We start from the raw sequence: 25,222 nt of genomic DNA on the forward strand, positions 1-25,222 counted from the left end.
CTGTCATTGAGGGGGACGCTTTGTTATGATTCGTTTTTCTTCGCCGAATGTACATGGCGCTTTGTTCATGTTGCTTTTTTTTCGTCACGAGGTTCATGTAGTCTTTTGTTTGACAGGTTGACAGGGCTATATAAACAGGGACTGCTAATGGCAGAGATTTTGTTTCAAATCAAAATCAAATTATTCGCTCTACAGCATTGCCTTGGCGTTCTCGATTGCGAGATTCCTACTCGAAACTAGGTGTCCGAAGGCTTGATTGTTGAGGCAATTGCAAACCTCTTTTTACACCTTAGCTTCCATCTACCCCGGGATTCGAACTGACGACCATTGGATTGTTAGTCCAACTGCCTACCAGCGACTCCACCGAGACAGGACCCAGGGAGACGACTCCTACACCTGGACTGAGCTAACGACCTAACCTTTGTAGGTTAGTCCGGGACCAACATTTACTTCCCTTCCGACGGAAGGCGTGATCAGACAAATCTCGTCTCGAAAAATGCCACCGGGACCGTCTGGGATCGAACCCAAGCCGACTGGGTGAGAGGCAATCACGCTTACCCCTGCACCACGGTCCCGGAGATTTTGTTTATGTTACTTTATTTAAAATCATGATTAAACAGACTTTACTGAAGTAACTTTTGCTCATTTTTGGTGGAGAGGTAGCTTATTAGGAGTACTTTCAGAATATGCAATAACTCAGAAAGTGTCAAAATGTACATGATGCCTTTTGAAATGTTACCGTCGAAATGATACGTAAGCTCTGTGATGTAAGTAGAGGTGGCCAAAAAAAAGAGCGAGCCGCTCAAAGAGCCGGATCATTAAAAAGAGCGATCGAACAACATCCGGTCTTTTGAAAGAAACGTTCCAAGATGGAATTATTTTTAAACTTGTAATAAATATATTTTATTAAGTTTCCAACAAATTGTAGTTATTAATTTGTTATTGAGAATTTAAAATAAAATTTAAAATATTTCAATGCTAGTTAAGAAAATAATCCCAGGATTGTCTCTTGGTGTACTTTCTCATCAATAAATATTGAAAGACTCTCAATAGCAATTGATGTTAATATCCGAAAACAACTTAATAGTTTTCAAGCTCATATTTTCAGTTTCCATTTTTTTAATTCCAAATGTAAATGATTTCCTTAACAAAGTGAAGGAACTTATCAGTGTACTGACTGTACATTAAAGTTTTAACCGAATAAAAATTGAAGCATTTCAATTTGCTTAACTTGTAAATTATCACCAAACATCTACAAAGTAGCTGAAAGATTTTGTAAAAAAATAAATCTTCTTGCCCGAATAAATTTCAGCGTTTATAGACTTAATCCATAAAATCAGAATGTAGAAAAGAGTTAACAGAAAATTTTCTCTAAATATAATATCAGCATTAGTTCAATTTTGGCAGAAATAAACGCAATTTTGAAATGGAGGACCCGATTCGAGTGATGGAAAAGACAGTTCTCCCATAACGAATACATTGTAGAAAAAAGCAAAAACTGCTGGAATGAGAGTGCTCCATTAATAGCAATTTCTCCAAAATCCTAGACTAAAGTTTGGATGCCATTCAGAAGACCGACATCTTCTCGTTTTTAGTTAAATTTTTCAAATAATTTATATCATTCCAATGCGAAATAGCTTTGAAAATCACACCATTTAAAACAAAACCCTGTGCATCCATATTTTGAAAAAGAACGAAAGAGCCGTTCAAAAGAGCGGCTCTTTTTAATGAGTGAACGAAAATAAGCGGCTCCTAAAAAAGAGATATCTAGACGTAAGTATTCGAAAATCTGTATCTTTTAAACGAATTTTCTGATCGATTTGTGGAGTGGTGTAAAAAAAAATCTTATTTTTTTCACACAAATTCTAATTAGCATAATCCGTAACTTTCAAGCCATAGAGAAGTACGGCCGAAAATGTTGCCGCCAAGTTTTTTTAATGTGTATTTTCGAGAAAAAATAAAAATCACCCAACAAAAATTTTAACCGCAGTTTTTAATGAAAAATCGAATTTACAATCAAAAGCATTTTACAGAAATTTTAAAAATTGGTTTTAACTAAAAAACTGTAGTCTTTCGATTTTTTAAATGGGTGACCATTTCTGAAAAAATGTTTCTCGAATAGTTCAATATTTCAACCATGTACGCATAAATGTCCCATATGCAAAAACAGTAAGCTAAGAAAAACGCAAAACAAGTTTGTCCGACACATTAAGCTTCGAGTTAAGTTTTTACGAAAACCCCGGATTTCTGGATTTTCTGAAAGGGCACACGATTTTGAGCCAAACTGCACCAATACCTCAACAGCGATGAAAATGCACATGGGACATTTATGTCATCGGGGGCAGTACATGCCAAGAATCCATTGAAATAAATAATCACATCACTTCATTTTTTTGTGTTCGATTTACAGCTATCCAGAAACAAAAAAACTACAGTTCAGACTCGATTTTCCGAAACTTTAATTATCCGAAGTTTCGATTATCCGAAAATTTGTATGAGACTTCGGATAATCAAATCACGAACAAAAGGGTCTTGCAAAAGACGTCAAATAACATCACCGCTCTGAAAACGACGTTAAAATTCATTGTATTTTTTCGAATTATGTGCAAAAAAGGAAATTTCTTAACATAACCACCAAAATTCTGTTCATTTTGAGGTTTTCAAATAAGCTTTCCGAAAAGTTAGATGATTAAAAAAGGAAAGGAAAACAACAACTACGGAAGTGTTGAATTAAAACCCATTTGTGGGTCGGGAACCGTGGTGTAGGGGTTAGCGTGGCTGCCTCTCACCCAGTCGGCTTGGGTTTGACCCCAGACGGTCCCGGTGGTATTTTTCGAAACGAGATTTTCAAAAATGTTTGTTTTATTAGGTGATAATTTTTATAAAAGTGATCAAACTTCTTGTAAACTATGTTAGAAAAGTCTCTTGTATCATTTCTTATCACCCTTCAACGTTCGCAATTTTCAGTGTAAGAACGGGCCTTGACCGATCTTATGCACTAGGTTCCCGACGAACACGCACTGCACTACATCTCACTCTTGCTCTGAGTCAGTACGAGCAGCACGCTAGAACACGCTTTGAGTGTTCGTGCCAGGCATGCACACCTTCTTTTCCGGTTACGCATTTTAACTCGGCCGGGGGTGGTACATTACGTAGGGTTTGAGGTAAGTATAAGCGCCTAACCATTTAAAGTGTGCCTAACAAATTTCATTAAAGCAAAAACTGTTTTATTTTTAGTTTGAAATCAAAAACTTATTGTTATTTACTGTGTTTTGTTTTCTACTGAAAGCTTTCCTAGTGTTGAGTCGTGTTTATATGTTGCTATTTCTTTTGTCGCGGTGTTTTGTTAAAATTTTTGGTCCTAAGCATGTTATAAAAGTTTACCAAAAATACAATAGTAATATTTGTGTTCATCCTTTAACCATTCCATAAATTGAGTAAGGGCTCAAACCTCACTTGTTTGAAAAAAGGGTGACGATTGATAACAATAGAGAGTAAAAGAGAATTTATTTTATAAAAATCAAGTATCAATAGTAAGAGAATGATGAGCGTCTTTTGAAGAATAAAAATGAGAAGCTAGATGTATTAGATGTAAAATTAGACAATACTTAATAAATAGAGATACAAAACAAGCTTAGATTATAGTAATGATAATTTATAGGACAAATAAAGAATTATTCAAATAAATAAATTCGCAATAAAATCAAAAAAGATTAGGCGAATGATAAATAGACTTGATATTACTAGTACATTAAGGAAAAGTATATTTTTAAGGAAAAATCACAAAGTTTGTTACAGCAGTATCAATTGGTAAAAAAAGAGTGGAAAAGCTTTGAGAGATAAGAGAATCAAAAGTTAGTAAAATTAAAATCAAATGTTGGATATTAAATAGAAGAATCAGTGAAGAATTGGGAATCAGAAGAGCAAAATAAAAATAGGAGATAGGTGGTAGCTGAGAATGAAGAGAAGAGAAACCCCGTTGTGCGATGTTTCAGGTACATCCACAGCAGTTGACTCAACATACTGCGAATCAAAACAATACCGTCTACAATCACAAATTACTTCCCTTTCCTACATTGTTGCGCCCCTTTCTTTTAGCCGTCTCGACTCTGACCCGCGGTGGTCAAAGGTTTACGATCCGTTTCCACAGGCCACCAGCTAGCTCATCATGAAAACCAAGCCAACGTGGAGGTAAGAAAATAGGACACTCGCAAGGAATCAGAGCTATACTGTTCTGATCAAGATAATTCGGATGATCTAACAGAACTACGGATGTAGTTAGTTACGCTCCTTCCAGGATGTTCCTTACGTGGACGTCAACCGAAGAGCACGCAACAAGGTCAGTGCCATTGCATGCTCTTAGGTATCAATCCTTGGCATGCACAAAAAAAAATCTATTAATAAGAAATTGAAATTGCACTCAATGAAAAAAAAAAAAACTAATTCTCGTAATTCTTGATAATATTTTCTTAATAACTGGAAAGTAATTCTATCTATTTATATATTCATTTATCAAAATTGCCATCCGCGCGAAATCTGCGCCTGAGCAAAATTAGTCAGCAAATCCGCGCTATCCGCGCCGTCCGTAACAACCCAAAACAAAGTAAATGGGTCAATGTCGAAGTGTAAACAAAGAGTCTGTCCTGCTCACGTCAGTTGATGTTTACATTAGGAACGAGCAGGACAGATTCTTTGTTTACACTTCGGCATTGGCCCATTTACATTGTTTTGCTTGATATTTTCAGAAAGGTAATTGATTCAACTTTTCAATAACATATAACAAAACATACCTTCACCGGCTAGAAAAAATACTAATAGTAGTTTATGCAACAAGTTGCAAAAAGAGGATTTTTTCAGCACGAGTCGTACATTTATCCAACAAGGTTCACCGAGTTGGATAAATACGAAGAGTACTGAAAAAATCAAGTTTTGCAACGAGTTCTATACAACATTTTTTGCAATTACAAAAAACACACACTGAGTGAAATTTTATGTCAAATTTTCATGTATTTTGTCAATAAATCGTTTAAATCAAAAAAATGTTGAAAAGTGCAAGGGGCTGGAAACTCTAATATTACTTAAGAATACTGAGTATACTAACGATATTCCAGTATACTTGTTAGTATACTTACCGAACAGCAATAAACTGTTAGTATATTAAGATACTCTCAGTATATTGGTAAGTATACTGGCGATTGGAAGGAAATAATAAGTATACTAACATATATTTTGATATACTGGTTAACAAAATAATTATAGATCTAAGAGTTTCCAACCCCTTGGAAAAGTGTTACTTTTCGAAACAAGTGCTGAAAAGTTCAACTTTTCAGCACCCATTTGAGTGCTGAAAAGTAGAACTTTTCAGCATTTATTTTGCTATTCGATTCTGTTATTTTTGGTACAGAAAAGTAGGCTATTTCGTCGTTCAAGAATGACAGGAAAAGTAAGTAGTTTCACGACGGAATTGCAAAAACAGTTTTAAATTACTTTTTTTTATCAACCAAGTGTACAACACTGAAGGGAACACTCCAAGGCATTAGCCTACTACAACAGTGAATTCATGAATTGGTATGTTTATCTATGGTTTTTGGTGCATTATTATAATTATTATTATCTCATCCTAAAGTGAAATATTTAGGTGTACATTTTTGATTGAGAGACCCCTTAGATCCCACTTCTGGTGATAATTTTATGAATCAATGTTGTGTTGTTAAACCTAAGCCATATGCTCCCCTCCCACTAACATTTACACACAAGATCCTCTGTAATTACTCTTAGCTTTAAGAAAAATATAATTACAAAAGTCGACTCGGTCCTAACCAGGTCCCAGTACCGAAAAGGACCTAATAAAAATAATTTTATGAAGAAAAAAAAAACCTAAAAATAAAAATACACAATTGTAACTAGATTCATACGGATTCACTACAAAGGGACCTTTCGGATGCGAATCAACGACTCAAAATTACAGCTAGACAGATTTATTGTTGTGCTGACTCTTTCGGGCATGTGGTTGCTCCGGAGGCGGGGGGAAATTCAATATCGGAACAGCGTTACAAAATAAACACAAACATGAACCTACCACAACCCGTCTGGAGGAAAGCATCGCTTTCCGCGTTTTTTTTGCTTGCTTTAATTTTTACGTGCTAAGCTAGATTTAACGATGTGATTTTTCTCCCACGCAAAACTAACCTGAAGTGAGAACTTTGAATGCATGCCCGGAATTTGGGATTAACTTTTGGTTATTTTTTTTTAATTGTAATTTTTCGCTACAAATCAGTCTTGGCCACGCTTCGCTTCGAGCGCGCTTGTTTGGGTGTGTGTGTTTTCGTCCCGTGCATGATTGTCACTTCAGATTATTTTTATTCTCTTCTTTTTTTTTATTTCGCGGAGATAACTAACACCTAGTTGCTCGCTGGCATGTATATTGGTATATTGGTGTGTATTTGATAGGGTGGTGTACTTTGCTCTCTCTCTCTAGCCAACAATTTAATGCGTCTGTTCGATTTTTCTTCCACAGATCGAAAGGAAGTAAGAATAATTGGCATGTTTCGAAATTTCAACAGGGTTCGACCAAATTAAACACAACAAAGGTTTTTAGAGTAAATTAACCGACAGTTTTAAAACATACATAAAACACAGACAATAACGTGACCACCGTAATATAATTACACCTATAGTAAAAATAATAAGATAAGAAAAAAAACTAGAGCTTACTTATGCTGCGCGCGTTGCTCCTGCCAACAACGTCGACGCTCGTGTCCTTAGTCCTGGTCCGGTTCGAGGTCGGGCTTTTGCCGCAGCTTCTCCTGGCACTGCTCGAGCACCGCCTTGAACGAGGCGGCGAGATCTTCGTTCTTGAAGCGCGCGGCCAACTTCTCCAGCTGGGGTCCCTCCTCGGCGTGGTTCATGGCGCCCCACACGAACGCCTTGCCCGAGTTGTTCATCGGCGTGATCTGCAGGTCGCTGTTGAGGGCGTGGTTGAGCACGAGTTTGAAGATTTGCTCGCGCCGCAGCAGCAGCCGGTAGCTGTTACGGCCCGGGTGGTGCAGGATCTTCAGCTCGCCGACACCTAAAGAAACGATCATTAGTACCGACTTGGGCGTGTTTTTTTTTTTTTTTTTTTTTTTGAGAGTTTACAAACCTCTTTCTTTCCACTCCTTGGCGTCCGAGTCGTACCGGTAGAGCTTGGCCCGCTCGCCAAACAGCTTCATCTCGTCCTCCTCGCCGGTTCGCACCTCGATCTCGTCGGGCAGCTTGATGATGGGTTCGTAGTGTGGATCGTAGTTCTCATCGCCACCGCCAGCAGCTTCGTCATTTTCTTCCCCGTCACCTGCACCGCTGTCGTTCTTGCTCTTGTTGGCCATCCGCGTGAAGATGTCCTCCTTGACGGTCAGCCCCACGAAGCCACTGTTGGCCGGCGTCTTTTTGTTCCACAGGAAGCCCCCGTCCGTGCCCGATGCCAGCGAGGCAAAGCTCATTCCGCTGTCCGCCTTATCGAGGATGTCCGCCTTGGGAGGTTCCACCTTTTCGACCCCCTCCACCACCTTCTTATCGAAGCCCTTGGCGGCATCGGCGAAGCTCATCCCGGAACCGAACACCTTCTGGTCCGAGCCTGGCACGGATCCAAAGGACAACTTGGAGCCCATGTTGCCACCTGATCCAAACACCGGGCCCGTTGAGTTCGCTGTGGCGGTCGTCGCTGCTGGTGATCCCCCGAATATGCTCTGGGTGGGGGGCGTGCTCGTGCCGAAGCTGGAACCGAACAGCTGCACACCTTCGGCGGATTTGTTCAGGCTTGGCGTTGACGCCGTTGTGGCTCCGAACGCAGCCGCCGGCTGTAGCAGCGGAGATTTAAACGCGTCCTGAGTCGGCTTGATCACCGGGTTTGGCGTGGTGTTGAGCGACGACGAGAATATCGACCCGCTCGCGGGAGATCCCGTTCCGGTTGAGCTGAGGAAACCTAGCAAGAAGAGAAAGTTTCAATATCGAACTCCTGGAACTCTTTTCACACTCAACTCACCTCCGCCAAAGATCGACTTGGGCGTGCCCTGGTCCGTCGCCGGTTTGGTCACACTCCCAAAGATGTTCCCCGTGCTGGACTGCTTCTCCGCCGCGACAAAGCTGTTGATGCTGAACGGTGAAGACTTGGACTCCGTCGTCGAGGGCATCACTACCGACCCGAACAAGCTCGTCACTTTCTGCTCCTCGGTGTGCTCGCTGAAGCTAACCTTTTTCGGCGATTTGCTCAACTTGGGCGCGACCGGCACCTTCTTCACCTGAGCAACGCTCACCGGAAGCGGCTTGTCGTCAACGAGTTCCACGTTCACTGCCGCTCCATAGCTGGGGAATACGAAGCTGTCCGGGTCGCAGCCTCGGCAGCCCTTGCACGGCTGCTTCGGACTGTCGAAGAACCCTTCCGGAAGCTTCAGCTTCGTCGTCAACTCCTTGTCGTCCAGCGAGATATCGCTCAGCTGAGAGTAGTTGAAGTTGCTGTTCGGGGTGGAAATCGTCGACTCGAGCGTACTGTTCAGCTTGCCACCGCCGCTAGGGGTCTTGACCGATTCTTCACCCCCCAGGGCACGATCGACGGCGTCGCGGAACTCGCCGGCAATTTCCGCCGTCTTGAAGCGCAACGAAAAGTTCATCACCTCGAACGTGCCCTCGGAGAAATCGTTCACCACAAACTGCCACGACTTGTCGTCCTTCTTCTGGTACTGCACGTCGCCGTCCAGCGCGTGGTTCAGGCAGATCTTCAACACCTGATCACGCCGCATCACGACTCTGTTGAGAGGATAAGGTTGCGTCAGTAAAAAATATATTTGTGCCGGTTGTCAAAAAAAATCAAAAAATATAAAAAAAACTAAATTTGAAAAATAAAAAAAAAAATAAAAAATCCAAAAAAAATTAAAGAAAATCATAAAAATTTAAAATATTTACAAATTTAAAAAAATCAAAATAAAATTCAAAAAATCTAAAAATTCAAAAAATTTATGATTTCAAAAATTATTTAAAAAAAAACAAAAATTTAAATTTTTGTTTTAATTTTTGAAAAAAGTAAAAAAAAATTAAAAGCTTCTTAGGGTATTTTAACCATTAGTGGACCCCCTAGTAGAGCCGAAGCACATTTTTCACAAATTTTCAATATTTTAAGCACTTTTTCATAACCCTTTGTACAGAATAATGGAATCTGGAGTGTTTTTGATCAATTTTGAGTATCTGTTTCATCAGTTTTTTGTTTTTGAGCAGAAAAATAGCCATTTGAAAAAAAAGTTTTTTTTGCCTGTTATGGACCCCCTTTTCCTATAGTGGACCCGGGTCCATAATCCGATTGTGGACCCGGGTCCACTATAGGCAAACTGTTATTTTTTATACCAAATTTAACCGATATTTGATGTTTTGATGCATGGTGTAGGTCTAATCATAGATATAATGAATAAATGTTGGATTTTGCTCACTTTTCATCATGAACAAATATGTTTTGTTAACAAATTTGGCTTTAAACAACAAAAAAAACCTAACAGACATTTAAACACATTTATTTCCGAAAAAGATCAGAGAAACGTTTCAAAAACCACTGTAAACATACAAATAATTTAAAAAAGTAATTTTGATGCATTTTTTTTTTTCATATTAATTACATAAATGATTGACCGAAACTAAACAATAGTTTTGTTTACAATTGCTGATAAAACCACGCATGTTTATTTAAAAATAATGTTTTGTTATTGATTTATTTTTATAAAATATCATTTCAAACTGCAACTATGATGCTTTAGTTGAGTACCATTAACTAAAGTTTTGATTAATTATAAATTCTTTCGGCTTCAGCATATTTGGTACTTTTAACATAAAAACAGCTATATTTAAACTCATAATTGAAAAAAACATGCGTTTAGGTTAATTACAACAAGCATTCATTGTATGTTTAAGAGAAACTTTTGCTTAAATACACAGTTTTCTTTATTTTTGTAAGTTAAATTAACAGGGGTCCACTTTTGGAAAAGTTTGGCTTTTCGTTGTCCTATATTGGACCCCCCTAATTTTTGCTCGAAAATGAGCAGTTCTTCGTTTTATTTTAGTAAAGTTACTTAAACTTACATTATTTCGACCTGCTGAAGTTGAATAATCAGTCAAAAAATGATTGGATAGTTAATTCAATCATAAAATATAAATGCAGTTTTGTTGTGAAAATGCTAGTGGCCATGGCTGATTTCAGATGTCGAACTCAAAACACTTATTTTGGCTGAAAGGACACGTCAATGTCAGTCAACATTGTTTTAAATGATGCTGAACATGCCAAATAAAAGATTTGTAGACAAAAACACGCTTGAAATTGTGATTTTATTGAATTTTTCAACAAAAAACCCTTCAGAGGGTCCACTATAGGAAAGGGGTCCACTAATGGATAACGTACCCTATTTCAAAACATTTTTAAAATTTTTATAATTTTCGAAATTTTAAAAATACATAAAAAATTAAAAACGTAAAAATATAAAAAACAATAATTTAATTTTTATGATTTTTAAAATGGCATGGGTTCATGAACTTCATTTCCCCTTAAGTGCATCTCCAGCGCTGGGTGCAAACATCGAAGCAAAGCTAATTTGCACCCGACGTCAACCCCATCGCGGTACCTGTCGCGGTAGCAAATTTGCTCTCAGTTCTTTGGGATTTCACTTTGCTACCCGGTATTCAGCCTGTTTGCTACCGCATCAAATGGAATTATGCACGGAAAAATCGAATCAAGCACGGAATTTTTTTTGAAAACTTTCAAAAATTTAAAAAATTTAAAAAAATTTAAAAAATTTAAAAGATTTAAAAAAATTCAAAAATTTCAAAAATTTCAAAAATTTTAAAAATTTCAAAATTTTAATAATTTTAAAAATTTCAAAAATTTTAAAAATTTCAAAAATTTTAAAAACTTTAAAAAATTCAAAAATTTTAAAAATTTCAAAAATTTCAAAATTTTATTTTTTTTTTGATTTTTGAATTTTGGAATTTTTAAATTTTAAAATTTTTTGAATTTTTGAATTTTCGAATCACCACAAGAGCAGACATACAAAAAATTTTAAATTTTTGAATTTTTGAATTTTTAAATTTTTGAATTTTCGAATCACCCACAAGAGCAGACATACAAAATTTTTTGAATTTTTAAATTTTTGAATTTTCGAATCACCACAAGAGCAGACATACAAAAATATTTGAATTTTTAAATTTTAGAATTTTTGAATTTTCGAATCACCACAAGAGCAGACATACAAAAATTTTTGAATTTTTGAATTTTCGAATCACCACAAGAGCAGACATACAAAAATTTTTGAATTTTCGAATCACCATAAGAGCAGACATACAAAAAATTTTGAATTTTTGAATTTTTAAATTTTTTAATTTTTGAATTTTCGAATCACCACAAGAGCAGACCCGAGGAGCAGACATACAAAAAATTTTGAATTTTTGAATTTTTAAATTTTTGAATTTTCGAATCATCCACAAGAGCAGACATACAAATTTTTTTGAATTTTCAAATTTTTGAATTTTTGAATTTTTAAATTTTTGAATTTTCGAATCACCCACAAGAGCAAAAATCTCCGAAACACGCATTCAAAACTTTGCCCCCGGCTTGCCGGTACTTGTCGGGTATCAGAAAATGAGTTCCCGACAGGTACCGACACATATTTTTCTTCTACAGATGAACTTGAGATCAAATTTGATACCTGCTTTGCTACGCGCGGTGGGCGACTCGGGGGCAAACTCGAGAGCAAATTTGGTGGGAATCAAATCGGGTAGCAAATGGTTTAACTTTCGACATTTTCGAAAAATTATTTTTTTTGGAATTTTCAATAGGATTAAAAAGTTTAATAAACTTTTAGCATTTCTAGGCATGAATCAACACATAATTATTGATTTTGAAGGTAAACGAGAGCAAAAAATGATAAAAACCCATTTTTGCCCCCCGCGGTGGGCTTGTTTCGGTGGCAAATTTGATACCCGAGCGGTGGGGATGACGGAGTTTTTTCAAGGTTGCAAATTTGATCTCGGTATTCATGAGCCGGGTGCAAATTTGATTTGCACCCCAGCGCTGGAGATGCCCTTATTGAAAGTTTTAATTTTTTCAATTTTTAAAATTTATAAAATTTTTAATTTTTTTGAAATTAAATTTTTTTTTATAATTTTTTTTTATTTTCAAATTCTTTTAAATTTAATTATTTTCAAAAAAAATTTTTTTTTGATTTTTTTTAATTTCAGATTTTTTTTTTGAAAACAAGCTTTCAACACATATCGAGATTTTCTCGATCGTCAGTCGTAATTTTTCTACGGTAGATCGAATGATCTCAATCTACCATCGACAAATTACGACTTATGTACCTACTTTAAATTTTTTTGAAATTTTTTAAAAATTTTAGAAGTTTAAAAAAAGTTAATTTTTTTGATCTTTTTTTTTATTTTCGCGTGAATTTTTGACATTTTTTAAATTTGTGAAGGAAAATTTTTAAATTCTTAAAAATCTAAAAAAAAATGAAATTTAAAAAATATAAAGATTTTTAAAATTTTTGGTAAGAAGCTTTATACTCTTCGAGATTTTCTCGATCGTCAGTCGTAACTTGTCGACGGTAGATCTCAATCTACTATCGACAAATTACGACTTAATATTTATAATTTTTTTTGAATTTTTTTTAACTTTTTTTTTAATTTTCTAATTTTGAAATTTTTGTGATTCTCGAAACTTTTGATTTTTTCAAAACAAGCTTTAAACACATCGAGACTTTCTCGATCGTCAGTCGTAATTTGTCGAAGGTTGACAAATTACGATCGTAATACAGTCCAGACTCTATTATCCGACGGTCTTGGCAAAATTTTACTTCGGATAAACGAATCACGAAAGAAAAAAAAAAACGATGTCTAATTTTTGATTGTTGAGCATTCGTTTGACCCTCAAACTACTCTAATGTGATTTAGAATTTTAAATTGTATTTTACAAGCAATCAACCATTTCTGGAGTTTTTTTTTAAAGATCCAATAAACCGAATTTCCAGTTTTTGCTTTTAGCAGGGTGACCAATCAAATCCCATTTTCAAATTCCCTACTTTTTCCCGACTTTTCCGGAATGCTCAAACAATACGCATTTCTTATCCAAAAAATGATTTCAAACAAAAAACTTTCTATAAGAAAAGTCAATATTAACAACCGAAAAAAAAATTAAATCAATTTAAAAATAATCCAAATATATTCACTTTTTGTAAATACAGAAACTGAAACAACATTTAAAAAAAAAAAACTTCAAAAAAGGAATTTAATTATTATGATTCAGAGTAGAAACACAAACAATTAGTCATTGAAAAAATATCGAAAGTTCAACAATACTTATAACTTCCATGTTATTTTTTAAATTGGCATACATTAGTTTTTGATACTTCGTTTCATCTGGAAATGACAAAAAGTCATCTGGAAATGACAAAAAGTCAAAGATAACTGAGCTTAAAATTAAGTTCCTATTTTTTAAACTTCATCATCATTTTAAATCAAAGAATGATTAAAACATAAATGCTGATATTATTATATTATTTAAGTTTTCCGCAAACTGAACATCAAGCTTTATGTATAGTAGGTAATTTACCCATACTCTCAAAAAATTTTAAAGGCAACACTTTAAAAAAAACAAATTGTTAATTACTTTTTGAATTTAGTTAAACAATTAAAAATATTTACCAAAAAAATTAGTTTATAATAGTTTTTAATTAACTTAACCTCTTGTTTGATAAACAAAAACTAACAGAGATCATATGATTCATGAAAAATATTATGAAGATCTGTGTCAAAGACTCCAATATTAATTAAGATTTTGAATGTCTTAAACAGCTTTTCCATACTCAAATATATTGAAATAGTGAAAAAAAAACCTTAAATTTAAAGTAAGTTACAAAATCAGAATTGAGCGAATTCAATTTGAAAATTGCACAAAATATTACAAAATTATTCAAGAGTTAACAAATAGTTTTCAAATATGTATGCTTAGAATTCCCGACTTTTCCCTACTTTTTGACAAAAAAAAACATAAATTCCCGACTTTTTCCCGATTTTGGCGAATTCCCGACTTTCCCGATTTCCCGACTTGAGTGGCCACCCTGTTTTAGGGTGTTTTTGAAACCGCCTTGAGTCAGGGGTATTAAAAAACACCCAAAAAGCAAAAACTAAAAATTGGTTTATTGGACCATTAAAAAAAGAAAAAAAAACTCCGCATTTAAATTTGACTTAAATGGGGTCGCAGAACTAGAATTTGATGTTAATTGATGAAAATAAAAAAAAATACGATTTTTCTTTAAGTTCGTGATTCGAGTATCCGAAGTCCCATACAATCCTTCGGATAATCGAGTCTGGACTGTTTTACGATCAAAAATTCCGAACGTGAGGTGAGAAATTACAATCGAATGCAATACCTAACCACCACGATTTGTTCAAACTTACCGCAGCTTGCCGTTGGTTTTGTGCTTGAGGATCTTCACGTCGCCGATTCCACGCTCCTTCCACTCCTTGTCCACGAAACGGAACAGCTTGGCGCGATGCGAGTACAGGGCGTCCTCTTCCTCCTCGCCGGTTTTCACCTCAACCTAAAAAAAAAAAATAAACATTTCTTCAGTCAATCCAACCAAGAGACATCCCCTCAACCGACTCACCTTCTCCGGCAGCGGAATGACGGGCGTAAAGTAGGTGTTGTTCTCCTCCTCGGCCGTGCCCTCCTCATCGGCGCCCTCTTCCCCACCGTCACCTTCCGACCCGACGCTGATGGTGCGTCCGGGACTCTTGGCCTTGCCGCCGACTCCACCACCGCCCGGTGATTTCGGCTTGAACACAAACTCGAACGTGGACTTTTCCGGCACGGCCGGCTTCGGGGATTTGTCATCGGTGGCGGTGGGCGTTGCTGTCGTCGTGGCCAGTGTCGATCCGAACGACATGGTCGGCTTGGGCAGCTCAAACTGGAAGCTGGCCTTGGCTGGCGTGGAGGTTGCGCTTGTTGCCACCGTGCTTACGGCGGGTGTTTTGGTGGGTGTGAACGAGAAGCCGGAACCGGGGGTGGTGCCTATCGAACCGAAACCTCCGGTTGTTGTGGCGGGAGCGGTAGGGGCTGCGTTGGTAGCGGCCGGCACGCCGAAGGAGAAGCCACCTCCAGTGGTGAAGTTAAACTTGGGAGTGTCGGCAGCGCCCAGGATGTTGTTGCTCTTGCTGTCCTTCTTCGGAACGGTGGAATCCTTGGGAGTTTCGCAAGCCACGCAGTACAGGTCCTCTCCCTTGTTGTTGATGTAGCACGCACTGCACGACCACGAACCGGCCTTGGGCTTGAACTGATCACCGAATCCTTTGGGTTCGGCTTTCTTGGTCGAATCGGCCGTAGTCGTCGTAGTCGCGGCCACCGCCGGTACGCCGAAGCTAAACTTGGGAGCTTCCGTCGCGGCGGCAGCTTGCACTCCGAAGGAGAACTTGCTGGTCGACTTTGGCAGCGTATCCAACAGATTGGACTCCTTCTTCGGAACGGTCGAATCTTTCGGTCCACCGCACGCCATGCAGTACAGGTCGTCACCCTTGTTCGAAACGTAGCACGCCTCGCAGTTCCACGCGCCGGCCTTGGGCTTGAACATATCGCCAAAGCCCTTCGCCGGCTCCGCCTTCTTGTCACTCTTCTTTGGTTCCTCAGCCTTGGCACCGGCACCGGTCATGGCCGCCTGAACCTTTTTGATCATGTTGTGGAAATCCTTCGCAATGTCGGCGGTCTTGAAGCGAATCGCAAACGTCTCCACCTGCAGCTCGTTCTCCGAGTAATCGTGTCCAACCCAGGTCAGCGTGTTGGTGTTCTTTTCCGAAACGGTAAACTTCAAGTCCTTGGTGATCAGCTGGTTGCAGCACAGCTTCAACACCTGCTCACGCCGCATCAACAGCCGCGCCACGTTGTTGTCGTCCTTCTTCACCAACATCCGGATATTTCCCAGGCCGCGTTCCTTCCACTCCTTGGCCGCCTTGTCCATGCGGAACATCTTGGCGCGGTGTTCGTACACGCAGTCAAACCCTTCCTCGCCGGTTTTCACCTCGACCAGGTCGGGCAGCGGAATGACGGGCTTGAAGTCCGCCGTCGGAACAAACTCTTCCACGGCGTCTTCACCGGCGCCTGCGCCGGAAGTGTTCAGCGTCGCCGCAACTGGTGTCGTAGTGCTAGACGGCGGCGTCGCCAGCTTGTTCAGACTGCTGAAGATGTCCGTGAACGACTTGTTGCTGGTGGAATCTGCGGGGGCTGCTGCCGCTGCCGCTGTGCTGCTGGTTACGCTCGCTCCAAACGTGAACGAAGCAAACGGACTTGGCTTGGAGGCCGCCGCCGGTTCCGCGGGTTTCTCCGGTGCAGCAGGTGTCTGCAGCTTGGGCGGTGCGTAATTGTTGGCAAAGCTGAAGCCCTGGAACGGGGTCGATGTGGTCGTTGGCGCGGCACTGCTGGTTGGCGTCGTAGTCGTCACGGTGGACGCACCAAAGACGGGTTTGGAGGTCAACGTTCCAAATGCTGGTTTCACAGTGCTATCGCTGCTCTTTGGAGTGCTAAAACTAAACCCACTTGACTTGGGAGTTTCCGTCTTGATCGGTGCTGGGGCCGGCATCGAATCCGGCTTCCTCAGCCGAGCCACCTCGTTCTTTGCCTGGTTAAACTTGTCGAAGAACTCTTTGGCCAACTCGGGCGTTGAAAAGCGCGCGCAGAACGTTTCCTTCTTCGGTTCCTCGTCGGCAAAGTCCATCGCCGCCCAGGTGTAGCACTTGTTGTTCTTCTCCATCGGCTTGATGATCAGCTCCGGTGTGATCGTGTGATTGGCCGCAATCTTGTGCACCTGCTCTCGTCGCATCACGATCCGGTACTTGCTGGGGTCGGCATTGCTCTTCAGGATTTTCAGATCGCCCAGTCCCCGTTCCTTCCACTCTCGATCAACCATGCGCAGCAGCTTCGACCGGCCACAGAAGATCTGCTCCTCGTCCTCTTCCCCAGTTTTCACCTCAACCTCATCGGGCAGCGCAATGATCGGCTTGAAATCCGGTCGCGGGTCGTACTCCCCGGAGACGTTCGCCGCATCATCGTCGTCTTCGTCCTCATCGGCGGCGGCGGCGGCAGCAGCTCCAGAATCGTTAAACGCCGAAGAAGCGGCGATGCTTTGGCTGAACATGCCCGGCGTGATGGTCGGCATTGTGACCTTTGGCGCTGCAATGGGGAACTTGGTGTTGACCGGCTGCTGACCAACGGGCGAGATGTTCTCGATACCGGAGGCGATGGGCGCGGCAACGACCGAAGTTACGGCCGGCGTGGTGTTGCTGATTACGCTGTGTTTGATGTGCTGGGGTGGAATCGTGACGCTGTACGTTGGCTGGGACGTTCCGACGGAGATGTTTGTGGGGAGGGGATCCGAGTTGGTGATGACCACGTTTACCGGTGGGACCTTGTCGAGCGGAGTGGCGTTGGTCGGTGTGGATGTTTGCAGCAGGTTGGTGGCATTGTACGTCGAGTTCCATGTGTTGAGCAGGGTTGGTGTTTGCAGAGCCTGTTCAAACAGTGTGTTGGCCGGTTTTGGAGCGACGGGTTGGTGTTGTTGTTGGGGAGGAAGCACCGTCGGCGGGATTATCGGTGGGGGTTGTTGCTGCGGCGTCTGCTGCTGTTGTTGTTGTTGTTGCTGCTGTTGATAGTAGGGTGAAGCGGGCACAAGGAGACTGTTGTCCTGGTAGTTGTGCATCGGAGAAGCAACGGCTCCCATTTGGGCACGCTGCTGCTGTTGCTGTTGAGCGGCGTACTGCTGCATGTACATTGGGTACGAAGTGTTGTAGAACTGCTGGTACGGATTGGGATGCTGCATGGCGACGGCCGCCGCTGGATGGTTTGGTGGTAAACGTCCAGGTAGATTGGGTGTGAGCTGTTGCTGCAGTGCCTGGTTGTAGTTTGGCTGATTCACGTACGAAGGATTCTGCAGTTCGTCCAAAATGTACAAATCGTTCAACGCAGCGGCCGTAGCGGCGTCATCTTCGGCCGGTTTCTTGTGGATGTGATCCTCGATCTTGACCAGCCTCTCCTGAATATCTCCGACGTCATTGCGAATGTTCAGCACATCATCCTTAACGATGGTCAGCACCTCCATCATGTTGCGAATCAAGCTTTCCAGCTCGTTGGTCCTGGCGTTGTAGTTGACCGCGACTTCGCGTTCCGATCGATTCAACCGGTCCGCGTTGTTCGACGAACTGAACGACTGGAAGTGATCGCTGTCATCGGCTCCGCTGTTGCCGAACCCGTTCAGCGAGCTGTTCAAATTGCTGCCACCGCCGCCGTCCATCGAATCGTTGAACTGGATGCGTTTGATCTCGCTGTGGACGACGTAATGCAGCGGATGACTCTTCTCAATGTACGGCAACTCCAGGTACTTTTGCGTCTGCTTGATACAGTCGCGCGCCCGTTCGCTGTAGAACTTCTTCGTCTTGAGTGGGGTCTTGCTCGATTCGTCCAGCTTCTTGAATGCCTCCGCGCGGAAATACGCCGCAAATGGCAGCGGAATGCCGCCAAAGTCCTGCGTGAACTCTTCGTACCGACCGTGCTTGAAGTACACCCCGGCCAGATAGGTCAGCGCGTCCTCCGCGAGCTTAACCGCCTCCTGACTGCACTCGAACGAATCAACGCCGTACTTGAAAAAGATGTTGCTGCTGTTGAACGAACTCTCGTTGCGCATCTTCCACAGCAGCACGCCCGCCTTGTACACGCTTTCCGTTCGCAACTCCAGCTGGCGCCGCTCCTCCGGCAGCGTTGTGTTGTTGATCCGCTTGGCTAGGATCTTACCCAACTTGAGCAGTACAATCACGTCCGTAATTGGAGTGCCGGTTCCGCGAACCGCCTGCAATCCGTGCTGCAGCAGCTGCTTGTTCGAGGAAAAGTTGGCCGACTTGGTGTTTTTGAACACGGCACAAGCGGCATTCCACCAGTCCGCCTTGTTCTCCTCGCACAACGTCGGAACCATGTTCGGCGCCGGCAGAATCCGCGGCTTGCCGCTGTTCATCTTGTCCTGGTACTTGCGCTCGCCTTCCAGGCAACTTTTGGCCACCAAAATCGCACAGTACAGAAACGAGTCCACGTCCAGCTGGTTGAGCGTTTCCACGTTGCAGTTGTCCAGGTTGTTGGTGGAAAAGTTCAACCCGTTGAACGACTTGCACCGCAGTTCAGCCAAATCGTCCACGCCCAGCCCCAGGTAGATTTGGTAGGGCAGCGACGACGGGCACAGATACTGGGCAATCTCCAGATACATCTGAATGTGCTCTCGCTTGGGCAGCTCGTACTGCGGCTCGCCGATCGAAGCGTTCTGCATAAAGTACGACGAAGACATCTTGGAAATCTGGTCCCCGTTGTTGCTGTACAGCGCGCGGAAGATGCTCTTCTTCCAGTTGATGTCCGCACAGAATTGACGAACCTAGAAACGATAAACAATACATTCAGTCTTGCTCGCTCTACGACGAACCCTTCGAGCACCCACCTGATTGACCAAATCCTCGGCCGTGTTCCAAATCTTGCTCTCGGTGACGCTCTGAATCTGGGCAATCACCGAAGCATCGACGCTGTCGTCCACGCACGACAGAATGCTGCTGCCAGCCTGGCAGCACCGGAACGCGGCCTGCTTGTTCCAGAACGCGACCAGCTGGCGCGTGGCGTCGTTGGTGTGCCGCAGCCACGGTTCGTCCGAGTCCGGAACGCCGCACTGGTACGCCAGAAATAGCAACGGCAAACACTTGGTAGTTACGTCGCGGGCCTTGCTGGTCGTGCCTTGCTTTTCGTTCTTGAACAGCAGCGATGCGGAATGGAGCAACAGTTGGCCGCGGTAGTGCAGCAGGAACTCCTCGGCGAGCTGCTTGTGCGAACAGGAATTGCGACCCTTTTCGGCGAACTTGCGCAGCGTTTGGTCGAGCTCGAACAGAAGGGTGGCGATTTCGCGGATATTGCTCTGCTTGATGGTTTGCAGCGATGAGTCGGCCAGCAGGTTAAGGTAGATCTGCCGATCGAGGGTCATCACCGCGAGCAGCCAGTAGTTCCAGTTGGACTGGTACGTGGCGGCGTTCGCTTCGACGTAACGGGTCAACATCGACGAGATTGCGTTCGCCCACTCAACGGACTGTTGGAACGTCTCCGTGAACTTCATCTCAATGTCGTAGCAATACTTGAACGCATCGTCCAGCTTCTTCTCGTCGGTAAAGTGCTGCACCAGGCGTATTCTCAGCCCCGGATCCAACGGTCGGGCCAGAATCTCCTTCAGGATGATCTCCTTGACCAGCTTGTTGTCGGTGGCCGCGTCCTTGTTGGCGACCTTCAGCTTCAGGTTGAGCACCGCCTCGTGGTTGATGCGCTCCGATTCGGCCAGATCGCACCAGTGTTTGGCCTTGGACAGGTTCTTGCTGAAGTTGTCATCCGAGAGCAGCAACTTGCACACGTCCGTAATCAGCCCGGTTTGCTTCGAATCGAGCTGCAGCGAGCGCTGGTACGACGTAATGGCCCGCTCGATCTTCTTCTGCCGTTCGTAGCAGTGGCCGAGCAGCTTGTGCGCCTGGGCACTGTCCTCCTGCACCGACAGGAAGCAGCTCAGCCAGTGCTCGGCGCTCGCAAACTCGTTCAGCTTCAGGTACTGCCGGGCGATGGCCAGCCCGCGTTGGTATTTCTGTAGCAAAAGCAGAATGATTTATTTTTTTTTTAATCTGACTTTGTAATAAAATGAACGAAAAAGTGTCAAACAACCGGGGGTTCGGTTTAGAACACTTCAGGCTATCATTACCAATAAGCAAACAATTTTCAACTAACGAATGATAAGCTGTTCATAGCTAGTGATAATTTGTAATCTTTCAACGAGTCACTTGGACCGACCAAAGAGCTTTTGCGCGTTGGTGGACAGATGTTCTTGAGATTGATTTTTCTAAGTGAATTGAAATCTATGTTTTTTTTTTTTTGGTCAAATTTGATTAAATTACTTAAAGTTATTTTAAAGACAGACGATTTCCTTGCTCTTCTGTCTGTCCACCATCTGGTTCGCAATCGCAGTCAAAAAGCAATCCGACAGGCTGGCTCGACTGAGCCTCACGATCCGTGCCAGGGTGGTCACACTCCGTTTGACATCTGCACTCCTCCGTAGATCGTTCGTAGCACTTTCCGTTCGAAGACTCGAAGGACACATTCGTCTTCTTGCCTAATCGTCCAGGTCTCGTGTGGTCTTCCGTAATCAGAAGTAAGCACGATTCCCAGCAAAAATACGAGGTCGGATCTCTTTGCTGGTGGCTTTATCGGCACTTACCAGCGATACCAAGTACACAAACTCGATCACCTCCTCCAACTCATCATCATCCACAGCTAGACGGGATACAGTTGGGAAGCCGACGTTCCTCGAGCCCCTTCCTCTCATGTACTTCGTCTTCGTCGTATTCTTGCCCAGTCCACACGTCAGCCGGGTGAAGACATCTTTCACCGTCTCCAGATTTCTTGCCACAATGTCGATGTCATCGGCAAAAGAGAGCAGCTGGTAGGACTTGTTCATAGTCGTGCCACTCGTTTCGATGCCCGCCCTTCGAGTAATGCCCTCCAGAACGATGTTGGCCGTCAGCCGAGTCAGTTTGTCCGGGAACCCGGTCTCGTGTATAATCTGCCATAGCTGCTCGCGGTCGACGCGGCCTTGAAGTCGAACCTCCTTGCTTGGGGTGACAGCTGGCGGCAGAGGATTTTGAAGGCCGCGGTAGTTGCCGCAGTCCAGCTTATCGCCCTTTCTGTAGATGGGACACACGACATCATCCATGCACTCCTCTGGTAGCTACTCCTACTCTCTCGCCTTCATATTTGAAGAGCTCACCGGGTAACCGATCCTTGCCGGCCGGTCTGTTGTTCTTCAGGTTGACTCCTACGCCGTCTCCGTTCGCTTCAGCGCCGTTTGAGGTGCTCGTTGAAGTACTGCTTCCCCCTTTCCAACACCTCGCTTTTGTTCACGATCAGATTTCCCGCGTTGTCCCTGCACACGTCGGCTCGCGGTACGAAGCCTCTGCGGGACCGGTTTAACTTCTCGAAGAATTTTCGCGTTTCGTTCTTGCTGGCGCTTCTTGAGCTTGAAGACCGCGACCTGTCGATTCCGAGCCTGCCTGTATCGTTCCACGTTTCCTCTGGTCACCTTGTGCAGCTTCTTGTCGTAAGCTGCTTTCTTTTCGACGGTAATCTGTTGGCGCTTGTCATCGTACCCATCATTCCGACTGATTCGGATCGCACTACCCAGGGCGGCTTCCGCTTGAGCAAGTTCCTCCTCACCTTCTAGCTGTTTCTTGGCGTTCTCTAATGCAAGATTTCTACTCGAAACTAGGTGTCCGAAAGCTTGAAACGTAGAGGCAATCCTAACCTTTTTTATACCTAATTTCCCATCCACCCTCGGGATTCGAACGAACGACCTTTGGATTATTAGTCGAACTACCGACCAGCGACTCTACCGAGACTATTTATCACTTTCAAACAACTCTCAAAAGAAAAAAAAAAAAAAAAAAAAAAAAAAAAAAAAAAAAAAAAAAAAAAAAAAAAAAAAAAAAAAAGCTCCAGCCGTTCCTGGTCAAGATCGTCGAGTCGTTCCTGACAAATCGGTCGTTTACGGTGACGGTGAATGGCGAGCGTTCTTCCGTCCACAACATCCCCTTCGGCGTGCCCCAAGGATCAGTGCTGAGCCCGACTCTCTACAACATCCTCACCTCCGACGTGCCGATGATCGATGGAGTGTCGTACGCATTCTTTGCGGATGACACTGCATACTTGGCATCGGACAAGGACCCGAAGATCGTCGTCACCCACCTCCAAGCGGCACAGAACAACCTCGAGGAGTTTCAGCGGAAGTGGCGCATCAAGCTGAACGCTGGGAAAACCCAGTCCATCTTCTTCACCAGGAGGCGTGCTGCTCGGCACCTTCCCCGCAGATCGATCAGCGTCAACGGCCAGCCTGCAACTTGGGACGACGAAGTCACGTACCTGGGAGTGGTACATGACAAGAAGCTAAAGTACGACAAGCACGTGAACTACATCATCGGGAAGGTGGATCGGTCCACCAAAGCGCTCTACTCCCTGCTGAATCGGCGGTCGAAGCTGAGCATCAAGAACAAGTCGCTGGTGGTCAAGTGCATCATCCGTCCAATGCTGACCTACGCTGCTGCGGTCTGGGGCAACTGCGCCAAATCGCACCGTAAGCGACTCCAGGTGAAGCAGAATAAGCTGCTCAAGATGGTACACAACCTGGACCCGTGGTACCCGACCGACGATCTACACAAGCTGGCCGGCGTCGACACCGTCGACGCAAGCATCGAAAGGGCAATGAGAACCTTCAGGACTTCGTGTGGGATGTCAACGAATCCGCTCATCGAAGCACTCCTCTGCCAACAACTGTGATATTAGTTTTTAAGCCAAACATAGATCTAGGGTTTTTTCTCAAAAATTATTTTCCCTAAAAGAACACCCAGTTAGCAAAATCTAAACGTAGAAATATGTATCCTCCCTGCAAAGGCTTATGAATTGATCTCAGTTGAAAGGTTCTCCAAATCTCTGAATTGCAAATGTAACATCCTGGAGCAGAATAGTTAAATTCTAATAAAAAACACTATTAAAAAAAAAAAAAAAAAAAAAAAAGAAAAAAAGTGCACCCAAGGTTTTAAACAAGATTAGCGCTTCAAGTTTTATAACATATTTGTAGCAAAATACAAAAACTTTTTCAGAACACTTTTAAGTTTGGTTGGACTATGAATGAAAACTATTTTTTGAATGATTCTCAAATTTTTTGATTGTAATTATCAAGTTTCTTATAAGGGTTTTTCATAATAACTCTTAACATATTAAAAAAAAAAAAACAAAGAATACATTTTGTCCATTAAAATAAAATAAAAGTAATCGTTCCATCACCATTCCCCCATCAATCGACCTCGACATCAAAACCTAACCTCAAAACTATCAAAATAATGAAAAAGCCATCTATTTTTACTCGGGGCGCCACCTTGTCGAGTGAAAGAGCGTCGCCAAAAGCAAAAAATCGAGAAATCGAACGATCCGGACCCCCACCAGGAGCAGTTCCCATCGCCGGAAAGGCCCTCTTCCTACCCCACCCGGACTATTGACCTACCTCATGCTCCGGCAGCTTGGACAGGGACGTTTTGACGTGCCGATCAATATCCTTCTTGGTGGCGAACGTCGAGAACATTGCGAGGCCGACGACGACGACGACTCTACTTTCCGCGGCGAGGACAATCGAAGCAACCTGCGCGCACTTAATTTCCTGTCTTTTCACGAAAGGAAAAAAACCTTTTTTCACCGCAAACACTAAACACTGCTTTATCACGTAAATTCACCTGCCTGCGCGACGCGACGAAAGAGGTGTGCTCTCGGGGTTTCGTTTTTATCCTCCGCACGATTTTTTCCCTTTGCTAATTTTCCACGCAGCTAACGTGAGAGAGAAGCCTCCTTCACTTATGGCGGTCGTTTACAGTTTGAAAGTTGCGAGCCTGTGTGAAGAAATTTTGCCGGAGCCGGTTTGACAGTTCGAACGGCGGCGCGCGTGAACACTTTTCGAACACGCGAAAGTGATCTAAAAGTAGAGGGGTCGGGGCTGTACGCTGAATGTGAAATGACCAATTTCGGGGGTTTTGGTTTTACTCATCTACATACTCATCTCAAATCACTCAGATAAAAAAAAACTTAAAAACTATAGTGATGCAGCCTACACGCAAAATCCAGATAACACAGATCTGTGTAAAAAAATACACAGGTTGTTGTTCAGTTCTAGCTTTCATAATCTGGGTATTTTGTTACACAGATCTGTGTAAAAAATACACAGATTTTTGAAAAACCGTTCTTTCAAATCTGTTTAGAAAAAAAATTACTCTAAATTTAAAAAGATCGTTCGTTGGATTAAATGTTCGCGTTGGTGAATATTCGTAGAAAGTTCAAACTTTTCAATTTAAAAGTTGGGAAGTTTTTGATACTACTATGCATTTATGGATCAAAATCGTTGTATTCTAAGTTGTATTGGTAAAAGTATTTTACTTTTAATTGGAAAAGAAACCTTTTATGGCAAGAACACACAACATTTAGCACTACAGGGATAATTTCAGGAAAATGTACTTGGTTTTTTACATTTTTTTTTAAAACAAAATAAACTGTATGTTAAAAAAATTATTGAAGCTA

The 25,222-nt window shown here is 42.6% G+C and overlaps 1 protein-coding gene across 1 annotated transcript; it reads right to left on the reverse strand.

The window, feature by feature from the left end:
- Window positions 1–6,166: 6,166 nt before the first annotated feature.
- On the reverse strand, window positions 6,167–24,530 carry LOC120413807 (E3 SUMO-protein ligase RanBP2). Its single transcript, XM_039574763.2, has 7 exons — window positions 24,162–24,530; window positions 19,527–20,699; window positions 14,673–19,463; window positions 14,464–14,606; window positions 8,021–8,781; window positions 7,142–7,960; window positions 6,167–7,069 (listed from the first exon to the last, which is right to left on the reverse strand). The coding sequence occupies exons 1-7, from the start codon at window positions 24,237–24,239 to the stop codon at window positions 6,762–6,764; spliced, it is 8,073 nt and encodes a 2,690-aa protein (XP_039430697.1). The 5' UTR covers window positions 24,240–24,530; the 3' UTR covers window positions 6,167–6,761.
- Between the last annotated feature and the right edge of the window lie 692 nt (window positions 24,531–25,222).

This window comes from Culex pipiens, chromosome 3 (genome assembly GCF_016801865.2).
Source record: "Culex pipiens pallens isolate TS chromosome 3, TS_CPP_V2, whole genome shotgun sequence".
Classification (NCBI taxonomy): domain Eukaryota; kingdom Metazoa; phylum Arthropoda; class Insecta; order Diptera; family Culicidae; genus Culex; species Culex pipiens.

What these genes read in the sequence shown, in the direction of transcription:
- LOC120413807 (XM_039574763.2), bottom strand. Translation starts at nt 24,239, where the DNA reads ATGTTCTCGACGTTCGCCACCAAGAAGGATATTGATCGGCACGTCAAA. An exon ending in CCGAGGATTTGGTCAATCAG is followed by an intron (nt 19,464 to 19,526) that starts GTGGGTGCTCGA and finishes TATCGTTTCTAG; the next exon opens with GTTCGTCAATTCTGTGCGGA. An exon ending in CAAGTCGATCTTTGGCGGAG is followed by an intron (nt 7,961 to 8,020) that starts GTGAGTTGAGTG and finishes TCTTCTTGCTAG; the next exon opens with GTTTCCTCAGCTCAACCGGA.